The sequence below is a fragment of the Anoplopoma fimbria genome, chromosome 11 (genome assembly GCF_027596085.1).
Source record: "Anoplopoma fimbria isolate UVic2021 breed Golden Eagle Sablefish chromosome 11, Afim_UVic_2022, whole genome shotgun sequence".
Lineage (NCBI taxonomy): Eukaryota > Metazoa > Chordata > Actinopteri > Perciformes > Anoplopomatidae > Anoplopoma > Anoplopoma fimbria.
This window is the reverse complement of record NC_072459.1, coordinates 3,136,206-3,158,051: the sequence shown is the minus strand read 5'-3', so window position 1 is coordinate 3,158,051 and position 21,846 is coordinate 3,136,206. Positions and strand designations below refer to the sequence as shown.

General features: G+C 40.1%; 1 protein-coding gene across 1 annotated transcript in view; it reads right to left on the bottom strand.

Annotated features, from left to right (window-relative positions):
- mybpc2a (myosin binding protein Ca) overlaps positions 1-21,846 on the bottom strand; it is a 46,388-nt gene that overhangs the window by 16,567 nt on the left and 7,975 nt on the right. Inside the window, exons 2-11 of the mRNA XM_054607230.1 lie at positions 9,834-9,917; positions 9,553-9,701; positions 8,133-8,256; positions 7,930-7,943; positions 7,845-7,876; positions 5,034-5,090; positions 4,783-4,955; positions 4,384-4,516; positions 3,375-3,458; positions 884-1,008 (exon numbers count right to left, since the gene is read on the bottom strand). Coding sequence (XP_054463205.1) covers positions 884-1,008; positions 3,375-3,458; positions 4,384-4,516; positions 4,783-4,955; positions 5,034-5,090; positions 7,845-7,876; positions 7,930-7,943; positions 8,133-8,256; positions 9,553-9,701; positions 9,834-9,917 — 975 coding nt within the window. The remainder of the gene's footprint in view (positions 1-883; positions 1,009-3,374; positions 3,459-4,383; positions 4,517-4,782; positions 4,956-5,033; positions 5,091-7,844; positions 7,877-7,929; positions 7,944-8,132; positions 8,257-9,552; positions 9,702-9,833; positions 9,918-21,846) is intronic.

The window sequence follows — 21,846 nt, the reverse complement described above, 5'->3', positions numbered from 1 at the left end:
GCTGCATGTCTGTGGTGAAGAGCTTACCCTTTCGTATGGCCTCTGATAATGTAAAAGCAGGATGGGCAGCAGCGAGCACACAAAGTAAAGCATGGGATTAATGTAGAAGCAGTAGACACAATTACATCTATGAAAACCTCTCATACTCACACACACAGAGGACAGAGGAGAGACCACTGACATATACAGCAAACACCAGTTACACTTAAAACACCATCTATAATATGGTATAATATAATATGTTAAAATATAATATAATATAATATTTTAAAATATAATATAATTTAATAAAATAAAATGTAGTTTAATATAATATAATGTTATAATATTATATATTATAAAATAGAATATAAAATAGTTTAATATGATATAATATAATGTTTAATTTAATATAATTTAATTTAAAATAATTTGTGATTTAAGTACAATGTTATTATTATTATTATATTATTATAATCAACAATACAATGAATACTGGTACTTGAACATTTTAGTATAAAATATAAAATATAAATGTACCTTATATTACCCCGTTAATATTTAAATTGAACATCAATCAAAGTGACCTCCAAAACCTCACATATCAGTCATCCTCTGATAAATATGACAGCACATTATTATGTACAGCACAACAGCAGTGACACATGACAATAACAAAACAAGAATATCACTCATTAAGGATGAGTGAGCAGGCAACAGGCTGCAGCATTCTACTGTGTGGCATAAAAGCAATGAAATAAACAGATGACAAACAGACACACGAAGGCAACAGAGCCGTCAAGCCTCTCTACACTCAAATGACAGCATTTGCTAAACCGAGCAGAAAAAAAAAAAACTCTCCCTGCTGAAAGAAGGATTCCTCCAAAGACAGTGACTCATATACCTTTGACAAAAAGCTCTGTGAAGCACTTCTCCTCGCCGACCACGCACTCGTACGCTGCGTCATCAGACAGGTTGCACTTGTTGATAGTGAGTGTCCGCTTGTTGCCCACGCTCTCAAACACATACCTGGATGATGGGGGAAGATAATACGAGGAGGATCAAGAACAGACGAGGGGAGAGAGACAAAGAAAGAGAGAGAGAGAGTGAAAATAATGAATAAGTGCTTTCAGCAAATCAGATTCAGAGAGGCCTGAAGATGACGGGAGTGACTCAGCGTTACAGACTGAAACAAAAGGTCCACACATTCTTGTACAGACCTTCAGTATATGCTCCCACACACACATACGCACACATACACATTTGGGTTGCTGTATCAAAGAACTACCTACAGTGACGCCACAGGCTCATCGTCATCACACACAGCAGAAGGTGTGATGGGAAATATAAGTGTACAATAGTTTACCTCACTGGACAACTCAAGATGTCAACTGCCATTCACATTAAGTTTAATTTGAATATCAAGAGATGAGGAGCTGGAGGCAGAAAATGAAAGTTTGTGTATATGGTTTAGAACAGCGTTGTTGATTGAATTGATTTAGTGAAAACAAATACTTTTCAGCGTAAAGTGCTCCTTAATTTAGGCTGTTTTCATGCGGCATTCGTAGTTGTACATATAAAAAGTAATGAAGAATAATTCCTAAAGAAGCCATTTAATCAATTCATATGTAGCCCCACGTAATGGTGAGCCAGGACAGGTAGTATAAAGAGTGACACGGACTGCACAGACAGGAGGTTCCTTTAGATGGATGAATCCAAAAACATACGACTTTCTAGTGTTGAACCAGAATTTTGTATGATATCAAATCATATCTTTCATTTTCATCTTGCAAACTTGTAGTCTTAAGCCCGACCAACACTGACTCAAGTGACATCACAGCCATCTTTTTCTCAAACTTCATGCAAAAGGCTCTCCTTGCAGGTACTGGAGGTGGGCGTGGCAGAGGCTCATCAGTAAACTGTGTTGTTTGGGTTGGTCATGTGCATCTCCCTTTTCTTTATCACCCAGGCTAGTAAGTAACAAATGATTAATGTGAGAACAGAAAACTATTTTTGTTGTATCTCATTAAAGTACTGCATAAATCCTGCAAAGGACAAAAGAAACTAAATTAAGTTTATTTTTTACATCACTGAGATGGCACATTTAACAAATCACCTTTACTACTTCAGACACCCTGTCCAGTTTCAACATAGTGGTAAAATACCAGAGCTTAACTGGGCACATGAAGATATTTGCTTTTTAGTTAAATTATAGAATCTCACCATGTTTACATGTTTACATATGTGAGTAGTTTTGGCTTTCTATTTTAATCACACCAGTAGTTTGTTTGAAATTAAATGAGAAAAAGACCCAGATTGACTAGAAAAACCTTCAACTCTGCAAACCTTAACCATTTTATCCCTGAGCTCTCGATGGTCACAGTCCAAAGCCTGGCTGAAGCTCCTGGGGGAAAAGAAAAAAGTCCCCTCTCCCATACTCAATGTTTAATCAAACAGGAAGAGGACTGCCTTAATTTCAATGAACAGTATTTAGCGACTCAAAATGGCAGATGGTGGAGCCATTGAAAAAAATACCACTCGCAACAGCTGTACCCTCTTCAATAAAACAGCAAAAGACGCCTTTGAAGGAGAGGAAAGAGAAAAAGTAGAGGGCGAGAGACACTGAGGGGAGCTCTGCAGGCTATAGAGGCTCAAAACTAACATTTATATCTGATGTGAGTCAGGAAGTTTGTTCCTAAAGATTTTTAATAAAAACAATTGTGACTCACCTTAGTGGGTTTCCAGTCCGTGTGCAGTGCCGATGTGGAATGAGTTTCCTGAACAGCTAAGCTGTGTATGTATGCTGGTTTGTAGAGTCACTGTAACATTGCTTTCAACCCAACACTCATGTGAACATGTGAAGTTACTGAAACACTCACAAGAACTGTGAACTGCACCTGCAAAACTTGACTGTGAAACAAGTTTCAACTTAGAAAAAGTGATTTTTTTATGACATAAATTATAAAGCATCTAATTGTTCACTATTAAAACAAAAAAGTCAATTGAGTTGCACTTATCAAAATTTTTATATTAACAATAGGGAAAGGGTGGCTTGTAGAAACCGACAGATAAATAACAAATAGTGCAGTTATTAATGGGACAGCACTTTGCTGCAACATATCACGGAACCATGGCAACGTTGTAAAATGTGTGCAACTGCAGTTATTTATTTTTTTACTTTTTAATCCCCTCATTTAAACGTCTTCCATGCTTGCTTCAACAGATATCGTTTTTTTTTTTTAAAAACATCTTCAATAACAAAATAAAATGTTTGATGAATAAATCTCTGATGGCCTCCTGTTCTGTTTTCATGCACCATCTTTAATCCTTGTAATATTTTTGGGGTTCATTTAATTTGCCAGGCTGATCACTCATGTGCCGTCCTCTTTGTTTACCTTTTTTTAAAACGTCTCTGGTTTCCAGGCTGCCACTGGTTACCCACTGGTAACGGCATATTGCTAGGAATTGTGGGTAATTCCCTTGGGCAAAGTTAGCAGAAGTGCAGACTTACAGAAAGTGTTTAAAAAAGGGCTTAAAATGTCTGTGAGAAAGACCTCAAAGACTCTAAGATTTGACAGTGGGACAATCCTAAACCCTCACAGACTTTATGGGAACGTGCCTCACAGTCCGTGAGTCTGAATCCCTGAGTGTGGAGATTTGGATCGGGCCACAGTGTGTCTTGTGTTTCCTCTCCCCTTTCTGCCTGAACTCCTCCAAGCACTCTACCGACTCCCGACTCCCTGATGCTGCTCACCTGTTCCAATCTGCACACCTGCAACCCATCTACCACTTAATGTACATCAACCCTGGTTCTTCACTCCTACTTCTCCGGATCATTGGAACTCATGCAGGAACATTTCAATATTCTTATCTTAACTTATCATATAGCAAACGCTCTTAACTTCAGATAACTGATTAATGACCAGCATTAACATGATGAATGTCAACTGTGTGTAAATTACTGTGTGTTCATGAGGATTGTAAATTAGCATAATTAACGCTCCAATAATACAATATAAATATACACATCCTTCCCCAGATGTACTATGTTGAAGTCGAGGTCCCCACTCAATATTTGAGTTAATCATGTTCATTTAATGGGGGAAGACAAAATTGTGATGAAATTTGTATAATTTTGCAGCCCTAAGCTCGATCCCGTCTCACTGCTATTTCCCTAATTATGTTTTTTGTTTTCCTGGCTGCAGCAACTATCAGATAAAAGTGAGCGGTGAACCTACATGTTCATATAACGTTAAATATTAATAAAGCTGACACCTCATCAGAATTTATATGTTACAGTTTTACTGCTCAAAACATTTTACTACAACTCTGGTCACTTGGTATACTAGTACACTCCTTAAACATACACGTACTGTTTTCTGCACATTGTGGTAATTTGCTTACTTGGCCGATGGTTTGATCTCCTGTCCGTTTTTGAGCCACTTGATTGGAGCGTCGGGGTTGGTCAGTTCCACTGAGAGATGGATCTTCTTGCCCTTGTCCACTGAGTAGGCTCCCTCCAGCTTACTCAGGAAAGCTGACAAGAAAGAATCCCGTTAGTAGAGTTCATCCACTGCTTTTACAGCCAAATAATCCATAAGTGCCCACCAGCAGTCAGCATAAGCTAACGCACATTACATTCCACCTGTTGTCCCCCCTCTCCCCCGAGGCCTTTAAACGCTGCTGGTATTTACAGCCTGCTGCATAAAACAGCTCTCGTTTCCCGCCTGCCGCCTCACTCTTAGTGCACAGTCTTCTTTTGCCTCGTAAACACCTCTCCTGTCTCTTCCCCGAGCTCCTCACCGTCACTCTTCTTGGGCTCCACCTTCTTCATCTTCTTCAGCCTCTTCAGCAAGCCCCTCAGGTCTGTGATGCCATACTCAAAGGCGATCTTCTCATAGTCACAGGGCTTGGCCTCCTTCAGGATTTCCCACACATCCACATCCACTTCTTCAACGACCTTTTGCTTCTTCTCCCTGAGGAAAAGAACCAAATTTAGGGGTTTCCAAATTGAAGTAATTGTGTATGTGTGTTTCTGAAGTAGATGGTCGTACCTTTTCTTGAGCAGGGCACTGAAGTCTAGATCACCAGCATCCTCGCCTGCATCGCCGCTGGAATCAAAAGAACAGAAATCCAGGGAGATTATATTAGTGTCTTATTTACAACACTGCTGAATTGGGTAGCAAAAAAAGAACATTAGGAAATATACATTCATCATAATACCTCCCATTTTATCCCACATTACACAGAACTATAAATACACACAGAAATAGACCGTTATAAAGCAAACAAAAAAAACATGAGCAAATACAACAGCACATGGTGGCGTTCTAATGAATTGATTTAGTGGCTGTAGTTTAAGCTTACCCTTTTTTCATCCTGTGTTCAGATAGTTGCAAAAATAGGATGAGTGAGAACATAGAGCAGAGCGTTTGATGAGGACTACAAGCTACCATCATAACCTAGATTCAAGTGACAGACAGAAATCACAATAGGCCAACACATGTAAGCAGCAGACATGACGAAAATAAGCTGTAAACAAAATACACATGTTCAAACACAAACATTTTATAGTCTATATCAGCACAAGTGAGAGATTGATGTGGAGCATTGCTCAAGTTGTCGTTTCTATATGGAAGTCTGAGACATACTCATCAGTGTAGAACACACTCCAGATTCAACACAAAACTTTTCACGCAAGAAATGATGCTGAGAACTTTACAGAGTGGCATGAACCCTTCACATGCACATCTCCAAGTGATGAGAAGAATTCCCGTGGTCTCGAGTCATCAGTCACCCTCTTGTGCTCAACAAGGTGACAAATAGTGTGTGTGGCACACGCCAATAAAAGACTACAGGCTCGAGTGCTTGTTGCTTTCCCCTGCAAACACTTTTCCTGGCTTTGTTGAGGCTCATTGAACCCATCAGAGAGCAAGATGAATGCCAATAAATTCAAGTGATCATGTTCGCCTTATGGATGAACGGTTCATCCAAGGATAAAAATCCTTCCATGTTATCCTTACCGATCCCGTAAGCAAGTCAATTCTCCGAGGGAGATAAAGCCCTCGTTCTCAGGGCACACGCGTCCACCGAGTGGTTGGGTGAGCATGAAAATGATGTTAGCCTTCCAGAACAACTGCTAGATCTCAACCTACTTCAGGTCCTTTTGAGAGGTTCTTGAGTTCTACATAACACAAGATAACTTATACACAACATTTGTTTAACTGTATTATTTTTCTGAATCCACACTGAAGTTCACTGATGTAAAATAACATTTTCCAATGCTGTTGTGTTGGAGTTCACATGAAAATGGGGATCAGGGGATTACTATAATGAGCTCTCTTTCATGGTGCGAGCATGTGCAGTGAGAGCAAAGCACAACAAGCTCTTCTCTCTCTCTCTCTCTCTCTCTCTCTCTCTCTCTCATACATATTATTAGAAACACTTCACCGAAGCTGCTGCTGCAGGAACTCAATGCTCAACATGAAAACAAAAAAATGAAATGCAAACAGTGTTCCTCCTCCAAGTGTCAGTGAGGCAAACTGTGACCGATGCAGAGCGATAAACAAATGCACCGTGATTTAGATGTGTGTTGATGCAAAGCCTAAAAGAACAGTATATGACAATAATAGAGCAGCAAATAACTATTGTCTATGTAAAGATATGGTGGAGTAATGTCTACCTGAGCAGAGAATCAAAGTGGCGGGACAAAATCGTTGCGGAAGCCACGAAGCTCCGATGAGAATAAGCTCTCAGTAACACTGTTAGCTCTGTCAGCACTGTTATCACGATGCTAGGATCTGTCCTGGTTTCAAGTTGGGTGTCCCGAGTCCCGACAAAATCTCCCTGTTTTCAGCGTACAGAATGTATTTCACTGAATATTTTCTGAAGGCTGTTCAGCTGGCCAACCGGTCAGCAAAGCGACAACACAATGAAGAAGAGCAAAAAAAGACACAATAAATAACATAAGGAGTGAATAGGAGTGAGGATCCTAAAGAATGGCTGCAGACCACATGTATTTGCTACTGTAATACATGATAAGAGAAACACACAGATGAGGATCCCTCACTTACCTTTTGGAGGTTGAGCTGCATGATCTCCACCCAACGAGGTGTTACAAACACTCATCGCCCCGGCAACATACTTAAGTTTTAACAAACTTTTCCCTTTTCATTTATCAAACCACCACCCCCTCGCCCTCTCTCCCCTTCCTATCAGCATTCTGTAAATAAGCACGCTGCCATCCTGTCTAAACTAAATACGATGCTGCCTTTTTGCCTGTTGTGTCTGTCATCTTACCTTTGCCTTTCTGCTCGCGCTCTAACGAGGGAAGGAAATTATATTTTTAAACAAAGATTACAAATATGGAGACTCGAGATGTCAGAGTGAAGATGTCGGCTGATTTACGATCACAGAGGACGCGTACAGTAAACAGCCTGAACAGCTGAAATAAATAATGAAAACACTCGTTAAAAAAGCCACACAGTCACAGCATCCACAGATACACTTCACACAGGCAGAGGCAGGGACAGAAATAGAAAGTGAGGGAAAGAGGAGATACATTTAAAAAACAAACTGTCACCGAGACATGTGACGAAATACAAGAGAGGCTAAACCATGAGGGACTCCAGGTGAACCAAAACACCAAGGCAGCGGACGCATTGAGACGTGACAGAGCGGGAGAGAAGGCAGACAGACAGACTTGTACAAAGTCGGCTACAACTGAGGGAAAGACAGACACACAGGCAGAGACACTGGTTGAGACTGACAGATGCCCACAGGCAGCGATCTACAGAGGAGCATATGGGAGACAGTGTGGCGGCGGGTGACATGTTGAGTAGACCCTCGCCGACACTGACACTCACGATCTCTTAAACGCCTCCAAGATGTTGTCCTGCTGCTCCTCTTGTACAGCTGAAAGCAGACAGACGGAGAGAGACGGAGAGAGACTGGTGAGAGCCCGGCTAGGTTCATTCATTACACAGCAGGCTTGAGCAGCAAAGGAATAATGGACTGATGACCTCGCTAGGCCACTAGATGATAGGACCTAATGTGTATCGCACTCACTGAGTTATTGGCTGACAAAGCTGGTTACACAGTGCTGGTGGATACGCTGAATGGAATATGACAATAATGAGATTGTCTGTCTCCACACCTACCCTGCACGGAGACTTCGAATGTGCAGCTGTCGCACTTGTCTTTGGAGGTGACCTCGCAGCGGTAGCCACCTGCGTCTCCATCCACTACTTTGATGATGCTCATCTCGTAAGTGTAGATCTGACAGAGAGAGAGAGAGAGAGAGAGAGGGATGAGGAGCTAGGAAGACATGCAAATAAATGAGTACACACACACACACACACACACACACACACACACACGTACTTGCACAGATCTGCAGTACGTGCTCATAAAAACGTGCTTAGAATATACAGACAACACAGTTTCACCAATACAGGTTTGCCATATGGACTATTTTTTCTTTCATTTTGCCACATTTCCACCAAGAACTTCCTGGAAATTCTAGTCTCGGGACTAGTTTTCAAGGAGCTAAAAGGTTAATTCAGCCTGATGTGGTCTGCATCCAAACACCTGCGATGTTGAGGCAAATAGGTACGAATGAAAAGGCAACATGACATGTAAACACACTCTGCAGTTCAGTGTGTCTGCCTGTTTCATCAAAAAAAAAATCTTCGATATTGTCTTACTGCGACGACATTTGTCATAGTATTTGCTAAGGCATGTTGTAATCAATGAAATGAAAAGAGAGAAAAAGAGAAGGAAGATTCTTTCTCTACAGTAAACCAACTGTTGAATGTTTGATGGTTATTTATTTGTGCTTTAGAAAGTAACCGTGTGAAACAATCGCTCTCTTTCTCAAGAGCAGAGAGAAGCAACTGCAAAGCCTAATTATCCTTTAATGTTAGGAAACTAAGACATTTGCTCTGCTCTCATCCTAAAATGGTCATAAATCAATAAACGAGTACTTCCTTGTTTTAGGAATAAAGCGGTGCACTGGATGCCGCCGTCCCTGTTTTCGATCAATCAATCCCTGCCCATCCTGAGAGTTCCTGTACTTTGAGAAAGTACAACACTCTTATTGGGAGGTAGTGTGAATTTAGACCCTGGTCTCTGTGCTCAAAACGCACAAGTTCCTAAAAAGGTTCCTAGTCCCTGAGAAAAAAGCCTGTGGTTAAAAAGGGGCTTTAGTCAGCTGGTTGATCAATACCATGTGTTTGATCAAACACTCATCGTTTGTTGATGATTTATATTTGCTAGTTAGCTCTAAACAAAAAGTAGATGAGTATTTCATTAGTTTGAACGTATTTGGTAATAGAGGAAAGTATTTGGCAAGTTAAATCTGATGATGGTACTAGGTGTAAAGTTAAGAGGATCAGTAAAGTCAGGAAGCTTCATCCTCTGGGGACCATGAATGGAAATCCCTCCACTAGTTGTTGAGATATTTTAGTCTGGAGTGGTCACGCACTAACATCCCCATCCTCAGAGCACCACTGTTAGCCTGGCTATAATCTATGTTACAATAATTGTACAGAGGTTATATTAACACATACACACCTTGGTGTTCCTGTCGTAGACCTCTTTGAACTGCACATGCTTGCCAGCTTTGCTGGCCAGGTCCAGCCACTTCCCCTTCAGCCATTTCATGGCCGGCTTCCTCGTCAGGTTTGTGGAGTCAACTTTAGCCACAAATGTAACGTCCTTGCCTGGAACAAGGAATGAGACAGTTATTAATTCAAATAGATTAGCTGACTGTATTCCAGCAGGAATTTGGCAGTAAGTGGGCAACTCCTTTCATTTTGGATATAATTCAGAACTTTTATGGCTTTTTTCCAGACCTTTTGTTACTGTGACACTCTCCGGCCTCTCCACGAATATGCCGCTCAGCTCGGACGGCTGTTGACCCTCCCCTGGTACAGTCTCTGTGATGGGTGGTGAACAGAAGAATCACAGAGGGCATATTAAAGATGGAAATCATGATGTGGGAACCACACACATACAGATTGTAGACAACGACAGAAGATCAAGCAAACCACCAAATCAGCAGTCTTCTTACTCGTGGTGCTTTTACAGTGAGATCTATTAGCTGATGAATTGGGAAGAACACATTAGATTCATTCTCAAGTTTCAAACCACTAAATTCCACCCGCTGAGCTCGGGGATCTATTCTCTTTGTACGGTTATTAAGCACTTAAACTGAGCAACAGTCTTTCCGTGAATCAAAACCGTTCAGAGAGTTATTCTGTGTTAGACTGCATAAACCATTTGGGACCCTCTGATAAATGAGAGGCGACCGAGGTGCCCCCTGTAACAGACCGGCCCCAGGGAATAAAGAGACTCCTCAGATCACCTCTGAAGACATCACATTAGGCTTGACTCTCGGCAATCTTCTGCCACCCTGAAAGAACATAAACTGAGGCTGTACACTCTCATCTCCACGATAAAAAAAAAACCAGAGGCTCTTTTATCCGTTCACTTGTTTCTTTTGCAAGTAAATTGATGTAACCTCTGTTAGGTGTTTGCTTGTCAGTTGATACGCTTTACAGAGACGCCAACGTATTCATTTCTCTTACCATCAGGAGGCAACTCTGCGCCAGAGGGGGTGGGGGGGGGGGGAAAGAGAGAGAGCGGGCAACACGTCAGTCGGTACAGTATCTGTGCTGTGCTGTTGAACACAAGCGTTAATTGGCCCGATGATACTCTTGACTTCAGGTGAGGAACACTCACACGTTAAATCAACGTGCTCTCACACTCCAAAAAACACATCTTTCTTTCACTAATTAACAAATCCTGTTTTTTTTTCTCTCAAAAAAAACAACCCAACACACACAATTGTTAAGAAGTTATGTCTTCAGCAATCAAGTTCGCAAAAAAATAATAAGGAGGTTGTTAACTGTACATAATCGGCATTGTTTCTCTCACTTCCTGGGTTGGAGACGCTCTCCGTGTTACAGGAAGAGACGGTTTATGGACGAGCAGCAGGTAAAGAGAAGGGCACCAATCAGGTAGAGTGAGTAAGGCCCCAGGTGGACATCCATTGGACAAGAGCTGTTGCTGAGAGAATGGATCCAGGGTCACGTGTCAAGTAGGGTCATGCGCCTCCATAAATTCAGAGAGCCACACAGCCTCTCTCTCTCTCTCTCTCTCTCTCTCTCTCTCTCTCTCTCTCTCTCTCTCTCTCTCTGCTTTTATGGGCTCAGTTAATTTGATCTTTTAATCAAAAGTGCCCCTGAGGACAGATCCAAGTTCAGATGTTCGGGATGATTTAAAAGGTTTCGGTTAGAATGCTAAGTGGGTGAAGCTGATCCTGGAATGGCACTCAGGGGACACTTTGAATGTTTACACTCTTACACTGTTACTTTGTAGGACAGTTGCTGTGTTTGGGATGAGGGTTGCATAGTGAACAAACTGTCCTGGACCCGGGGAAGGGAAGTTTGGGATTTTAGACAACAGTCTGCAGGGACTACTTGACTAGAAATAAACTGCAGATTCATATTAGGGATAATGAAAGCAACCTACACTGAAGCACTCAGCTTTATTTTATGGGCCTGGTAGTTTCTCATAACCTAAAAGTTTCAGCGTTGGGTTCTTTAAACCCAGCCGCTTAGCCACGGGTGTCTGTTCCTGTGCCATCTAAATCTCAAGCTGGCACACCCACCATTATCATAAAAAATGTATGAGAAGCAGAGCTTTCCATAAGCGCCAGCTGCCGGGCAAACAGCTGACTACTCATTTAAGTCCAGACGGCTACTTTATGATATTCATTTTTTGTTCTAATAAAGTTGTTTGGATTAACAAGTTGTGATTCAATTTGTCAAATATTAGAAAATAACTGATGACAAAAGGCAGTAAGAATTGATTGCACAGACAGGGGACATCCTCAGTGAAGAAACAAATAAATAATAATTAATACAGTGAAATTATTTATAATTACAAAAGTCCTGATTAGTCAGGAATAGGCGAGGTTTTAAATATTAACGATTTGTAGACTTTAACGCAAAAGATGCCTTATTCTTCTATACAATTATTCACTAAATATTTAGGCAAGAAAACTCATTAAAATAAGCAATAATAAAGATCAGTTTATAAAATGGAATAGTTGCATTTGAAGATAAAATCCCAGAGGACAATCTAAGTTAATATTTCGAGCTACGTGGCTGATTTAACCTAATCTCAAACAATGGTTTTTGTTGTAACCATGGCAACCCTTCATATGTCAAATCACATACTCACTTGTTAGCTTCACTGACAAAAATCATCCAATTACAATTGATTATTTAACTGTTTACCAACTGAACACTGTCTGTACTTTACTCATAAATAATAGTCTTTCTAGGAACCTTCCTAGAGAATTATTAACAAATAATTAGGAATTTATAGACCCCGAGAATAAGAGCTTATCAAATATTCTATCCCAGACTGGGTATTACTACACTAAAATAGTAGCATATCAATCCATCCCGTCCATTAAATATTCTACTATGGATAGAATATATAGTACTATATTACTTATTCAGCTTATCATCCATTTATCATCAGAGCACGTCCTGTTAAAAAAAACACACAGCGTCTCAAACTCAATCTCACGTTACACATGTAGCATATTAACAAAAGAACAGTGTGGTTACCATTGTACTATGCATCAGTAGTATATTGTAGTATGTCCACATATCACACACACACACATGATATATACCCAGAATAAATACAGGCAGGATATATCACTTTTTATAACAAGACCTCAATATTTCATTTCACATGGAAACACTCTCAAAACGTTCTCTCGGATGCTTTGGCGGAAGCAATCTTTTAATCCCTTTGTTTGTTTTTTGCTGTCTTAGACTTCGCTGTTATATTTGTATTTCATTATATTGTTTCATCTGACAGTTTATCTGATGTGTCTTGAGCTGCTTTTATGTTGTGTCTTTGCATAGTTGTCAACCCTTTTTCTTTTACGTCCCTTTACGTGATGTGATTCACTTTGTCACTTTTGTTTAACAAAACATAACATAAATAAAGATATATTGTGTGATTATTATTGCATATTATACATCCAGAAAACTTTAAGGCTATAACTATGCAAACTGCAACCCATTCATAAGTTATAATGATCCATCTGCTGTCTTAAAAACATTTGATGTAGAACACATATGATGGCCGTCACCAGAGCAGTCCCAGGCTTCTGGCAGGAACACTGTCAGTCTGTCACACTCGGTAACAGATACGCATGTCCACTATCACACAGTGGTTGATCCAAAACAAGCACATAAACAGAAAACACAAGCAGGCTGGGTAATAGTGAGTTGTATCTTTTCCTTACCATCCCTAGGCTCAGTGTTCGCTGAATAAAAAGAAACAGTTGGTACATGGAAATTAGTCGCGTGGACAACAAAAAGGTTAAAAGTGAGTTATGGTTAAATGCTTGAAATTAAATCTGTGGTTAAAACGTAGCTGATGAGATTTTGCCATTTTGTTCAATGACGCAAAACACGTCAGTAAAAAAAAACCTCTTTTGAATTTTCATGCTTTTACATGTTTTAAAATAGGCGGTTGTCAACACTTACAATAGAAAAATCCTGTTGGCTTTTTGTTAAGGGAACCAATGCAAAGCTAACTTTAGTGTTGGCCTATAGAAATACTTCATCCCTGCAGCACTCTATTGCAGTGTTTCAATTCAGATACTTCTGTTAGTACACTTCCACGTAGTAAACTATGTAGACTACGCACTTACTCGTGTAGTACGTACATTTGGACAAGGCAGTTTTAGTAGGCTAGATAGTAGCGTAGTCGTTTGCAACACCAAATCATTACAGACTGCTATATTAACTCAAGAAAATATCGATGCTGTCCATCCGACAACAGCATAATGGTTCTTATCTTACATTTGCATAGTGTGTTTTTCTGCTATGTAGCCAAAATGGCGACCGTTAATGGTGTGCAGCGTTCCACACTCAACTTTTTGACAACACAATGAGTGCACCATCCAGTAACCCCTTAGTGCACTGTGTTTTGAGTATAAATGCCCTTATGCATTCAAAATAGCAAGTGTGAGTAAAGAATATGCACATTGAGACACAGTAAGCCCACGCTCAGACACTTCCATTATCTTCAGACAGACTGGAGCTCTTCACACTCTCACACACAGACAAACAAACTAGTGACAAAGCAAAGCTCTTACCTACAGCAGGCTGGACATCTGTTAATGAAGAATAAGCACAGGTTAAGCAAATGCACAGGACCAAATGAGTAGTATGGCAGATATAATGCACTGTAAGTATTTCATGTGCAGACTGTACATAGTAAACACACACAAGTATGACAGAATGATGCTTAGCCAAGTCTCTGTGAGTTATATTGGTCATTTTAATGATAAATAAATGTGTTTCATTAAACAGTGAAGCCACAAAGAACACACAGACACACTTATTTATCCAGAGCAGACTCTCTCCACAACAGGCAACTTCTCTGCCACTAAACGTGAAATATTACCAGGATACGTTGCATAATAACGTAAAGGGGAATAAATGCCATTTGGACCAATAATTCCCCGGCAATACAACATAATGAGCCCTTGAAAATCACTACAAATTAAGTTGTTTTCATGTCTTATCAAAATGTGATGATATCTATAAAAGTTGCACCTTTTGTTACTGTTTTGTTCATGCTAGACAAAGTCACTGTTCTCTTGAGGTATGAGGTATTAACCCTGTTCATATTTTGGATTTTGAGGATTTTGGATATATGGTTATTGATATTTTTATAATTGTATCTTTATTGATCATTCTTTATATTGGCACCCTTTCCTACTTTGGACAGCAAATATGATGCAAAGGTTCAATCTTCTTTATTTTATCTTTAGACAGTTGGTTATTAGCCAAAACTTAATGTAGGACCCCGAGTCAGACTGGATCCAAGTTATGTAAAGGTAATTGGGACGGGTGGGGACCCATTGTACTGCCACAGTGTAGTTCTGTTAATCTTTTGGCCTCAATATCGTTCTGTGTGGATTCTGGCATTGTTGTGCTGTCCAATGTCTTAAAAGTTTAGAATTTATTTTCTTATGTTGAGGATTTTATGAGCTCCCAGGTTAAAGTAAGAGGATTTAAGGTACAAATCAGCTGTTTAGGGCTTCATTGAAATATAGCATGAGCTGTTAATAATCTATGGCAGTTTAAACAAAAGGTCATGGAGTTAAGATCAGACTAAAGTTGTGTCAGCCACATTCTTTCAAGCCGAATTGCCAGCGTTCCCCTTCCAAGACGGTGAGACGGCCAAATAAAAATGAGTAGCATTATTAGTACGACTCACTGCTCCACCTCGTCATTGCACCTGCACACACACACACACACGCACGCATTAAATCACTTTCAGCGAGCCACTTAAATTTTATGCAATAATTCATCTCGAATGATAGCGTCTGCACACACAAACACGCACACACACACACACACACACACACACACACACACACACACAAACACGTGTACAACTATCTTGCTCGAACCCTCAGTTGCAGTTGCTCCATAATATGAATTGACATTTTATCCAACGAGGTGAGCTGAAACTGTGCATAAATAGACTCTACACATAAATGTACAACAAAGTATGTTTTACTCTCTCAGGGGACTCATTACTTATTGCTGAATGCGTGCCACTGGCAGAGGAAATCTCCATAAACATGCATTATACACTCTGTAGCCTATACAAAGGTGCGGTGTTGCAGCTGCAGCACAGTACATGATTCTACCTGATCTATACATATAATACACATCCGTCACATGTCATGTAGCTGCTCTGCTGTGGGCTGCTACACCCACACACAATTAGTTCACACATTGTGCTGAATGCATTACCCTCAACTATGGATTGGACTTGAAAGGTCAGGATTTTCAGGCGCAGAGGGAAGTGAAATGAGAGGAGCAATCTGCCATTCTGAATATATCTCAGGCTTCTTTCTCTCACACATATAAAACAGTTTCATCTCGCGACCCATGGCAGATTGAGAAACACATTGACGCTCGGCGACGAACTGATCATGAAGTGACCGCAGAGAAAAAACACACAACAAACAATCCTCTGGCAAATGTCACACAAAACTAGCCAGTATTTCCATTCACAGCAGAATCATTGGAGCTGCTGTTTTTCCTTGTAAACTGAATGTTTATGGTCTGTAATTTCTTGATAGTGTAATTCCCAGGGAAATATTATTAAGTAATGAGACAATGCTATTTTAGTTCAGTTGAATTTGTTGACTTTTAGATAAATTAAATTATTGCTGACATTGCAATTAAAATTTAAAGGCAGGTATTAAAGTAATGAATAAAATATGTTATAGCAGATTCATCCTCCAACTCAAAGATTTAGTTTTTAAGAGTTTTTCATGCATCAGTTTGATTCAAACTTTCATTTTGATGACAAAGCAAACTGAAAATAGATTTTTTTTTTGCACTTTGTTGTAACTAAGATTTGGCCAAAGCCTATAAGGCTTAACTGAGGAATACTAACAATGCTAACAAGACACTTTCACAATGGTAGCTGTAGGACAAATGTGAAGGATTAATTTGCATGTATGTGAAGGTTCAAGTATACCCAAGCTAAAATAGGAAAGTCAAATACACACATACAGTATATGCATACATATATGTGATGCTTCCATAAATTAAACACCTTCTATTTTGCTCCCAACACCAAATTTAATTAGCATCTCTGGTGCTCAAAATAAACTCATGTACTCAGCGCTAATAAAAGAATATAGTCATAGCACTGAGCTGTGTGTGTGTGTGTGTGTGTGTGTGTGTGTGTGTGTGTGTGTGTGTGTGTGTGTGTGTGTGTGTGTGTGTGTGTGTGTGTGTGTGTGTGTGTGTGTGTGTGTGTGTCTGTGTGGCTTCATGCATATCCCCACACTCAGTCCCATCACCACAGACGTTCACTGCTTCTGTGTCTGTTTCATCTGCAAGTCTTACCCTCCTCCTCCACTGGCTTCTCTGAATGAGGGGTAAAACACACATGGTCTTGTGGATGAGGATGATGATGATGATGATGATAGGAATGATGATGAAGGTGAATAATCTATAGACAGTAGACATCTATGGGACACAGACAGACAAACACAGCGATTACTTACCCTTCTTGTCTGAAAAAGAGAGAAAGAAGAAGAATTTATTAGAAAATTAAACAATCTCCATCAGAAGCTTTTATTAAAATATTAGTTTTCAGTGGTTATTGTAGTTAAACTGTATAATAGCTGATTACTGTATGCGTGACTCAGAAATAAATTGGATTTCTGGAGCACAGCTTGTGGGCTCAGATTAGATGTCATGGAGGCCCTTACCAGCAGGGGCTGCTGCAGCCTTATCGCCCTTGGCTGCTGCAATTAAACAACAATTATGTAAAATAATTTGTACATCCTCATTATTTCATATCATACAACACCAGCAGCACAGTGTTTGGATAGTCGCGGCTTCCAGAGCTGAGACTCGGTAAACTGTTTAAAGAGTTGCATCTTGTGATCTGAATCCTCAGGAGACGGTAAATAATAATAATTAATATACATAACTAAGGGGAATCGGTTCTTCACTCTATTTATCTACAATAATAGGCATCATGTTTAGAAATCAGGCTCCTATATAAACATACACTTTAAAAGTAACCGCAGAGGGACACTATATGCAGACAACACTGCTTTATGCACCTCTTCATGATTTCTGTAAGGTTTGCTTCTGGCGAAAGAGAGAATATTGGATTTCAGCAGGGGAACAGCGCATGCTTTAAATGAGAAATGGTTTACAGAAACAGTGGGGTTGAGATAAATATAAATACGTTTTTCAGAGATCATGAGGAATAATTGGGCTTAAAAAATACTGAAACGGGCGGCCTCAAGACAAAAATGCTTTTGATAGGATAAGTACATCAAAGTTCCAGGATCCCAGATCTAGGTTACTTTAGAAGCTCAAGGGCGTCTAATGAGATGGCAGATTAGGTAGGGGTTTCTGTCTGCCAGACAAACTAAAGCACACAGCTGCACAGTAATAATTCAACTCTGGCAGCATTCACCTCCCAACCATCTATTTCCATCATTCCACAGGTCTGTGCTCTCATTAGGGCCACTGTTTAAATGTTTAAAAAAGGGGTTTCAGTGCCTCACTCTGCCAGAGACGTTCTGTCGAGGCAGCAAAACGTATATATTAAAGGGCCAAGCCACAGGAATGAGTGAGGACATCATCTTGACGTCTATCAACTCTCCAAACCACCACCAATAAGCCACAAACGCGGTGCGAGTGTCGTATAAGCCTATTTAACAGTGGGTTTTAGATATCAGGGTCCGGCCCGGCCTTGGCACCCTGCTTGTGTTCCAGGCTGGCACACTGTATCTGGCATACTGGTGGGAGGAGGAGGGGTAACACTTCTATTTTGGATAAGGTTTGTTTTCCAGGCAGCAATCTGTTAATGCCGCTCTCAGCACCTAAATCCAAGAGGGGATTCATGACGCACCAGGCAGTAAAAACTTTCTTTAGCTTCCCGCTGAGGCATCGATCCTGCCCATCTACTGTAAATCAGAAAGTTGATCACTGAATTTCAGGTTTTTATGGCTGTTTCACGTCGATGTCAAAGTGTTTACAAGCAGGTTTTGATCTCTTAGCAGCATCGCATTTGTTTTTTTTAGAAACAGCCGTCACCCCGAGAGACAACTGGGGCAATTAATAAATGTCACAAACTGGTTCTTTAAAGCTTGTTCAGATGTTTAAGTCCATGTTGTCATCGTACGAATACCTCATTAATCATCAGTGGAGCGGCTGCACATCAATATCAAATTTCAAATAAGACTTTTGGTTCGTTGTCGTTGTGATTTGAGAGAAAGTTTTTGATGTCCAGAAACTCTCATTGGACTGTCTTCCACCTTAGGAATGGTATATGTGGTGGAACACCTTAAACTATTTAAAAAGTAAAGCTGTCATTCTGGATGACGGAAAATCCTGCAGTCTCAAAAATGTGTGCAGGCTCTCATGAACACACATTAATACATGAAATATTTTGGCAGAGAAAAAAACACCTTGAACAGCTTCAGGAGATTATTTCTGATGGATGCTAAATAAAAATAGCCTAATTATATCTGATAACCTTTTTCTTTACAACCTTACTTAACAAATATGATGACAAACATATGAGGCTGTAACGAACATTAGATGAAAGATTGTTGTACTCTGCCACATGGAGCTGAAACGAGGCATGACATGAATATTCTCAGGATTAACTGTGCAACATTTTGTGTGCAGTAAATTGAGTTTCCACAAAATATGTTTTAGACCGTCTATGTCACTGCTACCTCCTCTGCGGATGATTACACAGGGATTTTGTAGATGTTATCATGATCATCCTTTCATATCTAATTTAAAAGCTTTTCACTGCTCAGTTTTGAGCAGTTATTTTTCCTGTTTAAATACAGTGTGAGGTTCTCTATGTCCCAAGTGAAAGACTTTATGCAGATGATCAAAGGAAAAAAATGCAAAGTATTATGCAACATCAAAACTACCATACAGAGAAACATTTTAAAGCCATTCAAGGCCTGTTTTATGGCAGTTCCAAGCGGCAAGGAAAGGTAAGTGAGTGTGAAAAAAATGACTTTGTAATATCCAGAATCCAGAATGTGATGTTAAAGCACACATTTACAAAAGGATGGCAACGGGATGAAAGAGGGAAAAGTCAGACAATGGTGAGTCCATCTTTCTCTGAACAGAGCACTTCGTTCTCTGCTGTGTAAGAGAACAAAACATCTGAACCTGCTGTTGGTGCTTGTGGAGAAATCAGAGGATCATAAAAGTCAGTAGGATTTGTCCTCTGGGTAGCGTGAATGTTTAGACAACAACGACCATCCATTAGCTGAGATATTTCAGTCTGGACCACAGCGATGGACCGACAGACCGACTGACATAAAGCAACGTTGCTATGAATAACCAGTTTGATAGGAAAGGTTGGGACGCTGTGGTCCGGGTCAAAAACAGGGTTTTTAAGTTTAATCAGTTCCATTCTCACCGCTCATATTTCATTTTGGCTGATAGGGCAAAAATCTACAGCATCTCAATTAGTGAATGTGTGACATCGTTCTCTAATGAAGGTCCACAAATGACCTGCTTCTCCTTCAGCCCACTTTTTCTTTGAGCTTCTCTCTTTGTCTTCCTTTATCTGTCTGTCCGTCCTGTTTTCGTGGGAGAAGCTGTGAGCAAAGCATTTAGTCACAACTGGGGCCACGGTGGCCCTTCAACCCGCGGCGCTGAGGGTAATGCACAGCTGATGAACACGCCGTCTGTGCGGATCCATCTCCGTTCTCATTACCGTCCACGCTTCATCGACGGCTCTCCCTGGTCCAGATCATTTCGCTCTGCAGCCGTCTGTCTCACTGTCTTCCAGGTATGTGCCAAATGGATAACGGTCTCCATTCCTTCTTCCTTTTCACTTAATGCAAATCCCTACTCTCAGCACTTTTTCATCCCACCGTTTCTTTGTCCTACTTAAAGCTCATTCCACTTTCTTCTGAAGAGGAAAAAAAAAAAGAAAAGTAAAGCAAGATGGTGAGCCCAAGAGGGTGAAACTTAAACAGGGAGAGAGAAGAAGAATGAGCCGGGCCAACAGGGGTCAGGGGAGGCGTGAAGCCTCACGTTAAGAGCTTGAGGATTGGGTTCTTAAGTGGGGGAGATGAGACATTTATATTTAACAAATATCATGTGAGATGTGTTTTGAAAGAAGGTTTTATTTACTTGTTTTTCGCTGAGCCTGCCAAAGTCAATACTGCCTTTAAATACACACATGGGCTCTCTGCGTCGCAATCATAGAGCGTTCTTTATTTCCAAAAGCTTATCGCACATATCATTTTAAACTTGAGGGCTTTATTGCCTTAAAATACGACTCTGGCATGAACTCATTAAGATTAAGTAATGAAACCAAAGATGGGATTTTTGTGTGCGTGAAATAAGAATATGTTGGTTTTTCAAGCAGAGTGGGTAGAGCACTAAAACTGCACTGGTTGGGGATTGTTATGAGCACAGATACTAAAAGATGTATGCATTCTTAAATCTGATTTGATTTGAGTGATTTAAATATATTTATAAATATATTGCACTGGATTACAAGGTTAGACATGTTTTATTCAAAATGTTGTGCTTTAAAGCAGTGTGTTCCAGTCTGATTGACTGAACCAGTCATAAGTAATTTAACTACATTTTCTTTAACCCACGATAACCATTTCTTAAGCATTTGGGGCAGATTTTATTTTTGTTTATGTAACCCGATGAATGTAAGTCCAATATCATCTCTTTTTTAGCTCTGTTTTTGGTCTCTACCGACTCCTGGAGGACATATATGTCTCTTTAGCTGTTAAATGCTTCACTATGTTCACCAGCTAGTCTCTAACTGCATCTCTCTGCTGTTTGCTGCTGAGAAAGTAAAGTACAGTGAGTTTTATAGCATTTTGGCTGCAAACAGCTGCCGAAAGCAATTTTGTGTGAGCAGTGAGAGTGAACCAAAACTGTTAAGATGGGGACAAGAAAACCAAAACAATGAGCTTCAACACGTTCTCATCCCGACTCGTCACATGCTGATGCCTCACTTTTTTAATGCACTGCCTGACCCAGCATGTCACAGTAGCATGAGGCAAAAACATCTGCTCAGGTTTCGGCAAAAAAACAAACATTTAGTCAGGTGGTTAAACACATCCCAAACATCAATAACGTAATAAAATAACTTGGGACATGAACACTGGTCTCCTGGGTGAAAGTCATGTGATGTCTGAGATATGAAAGATTAAGATAACGAAAACATAACAAACTTGGTTTAATCTAATGAAAACATATTGATAGA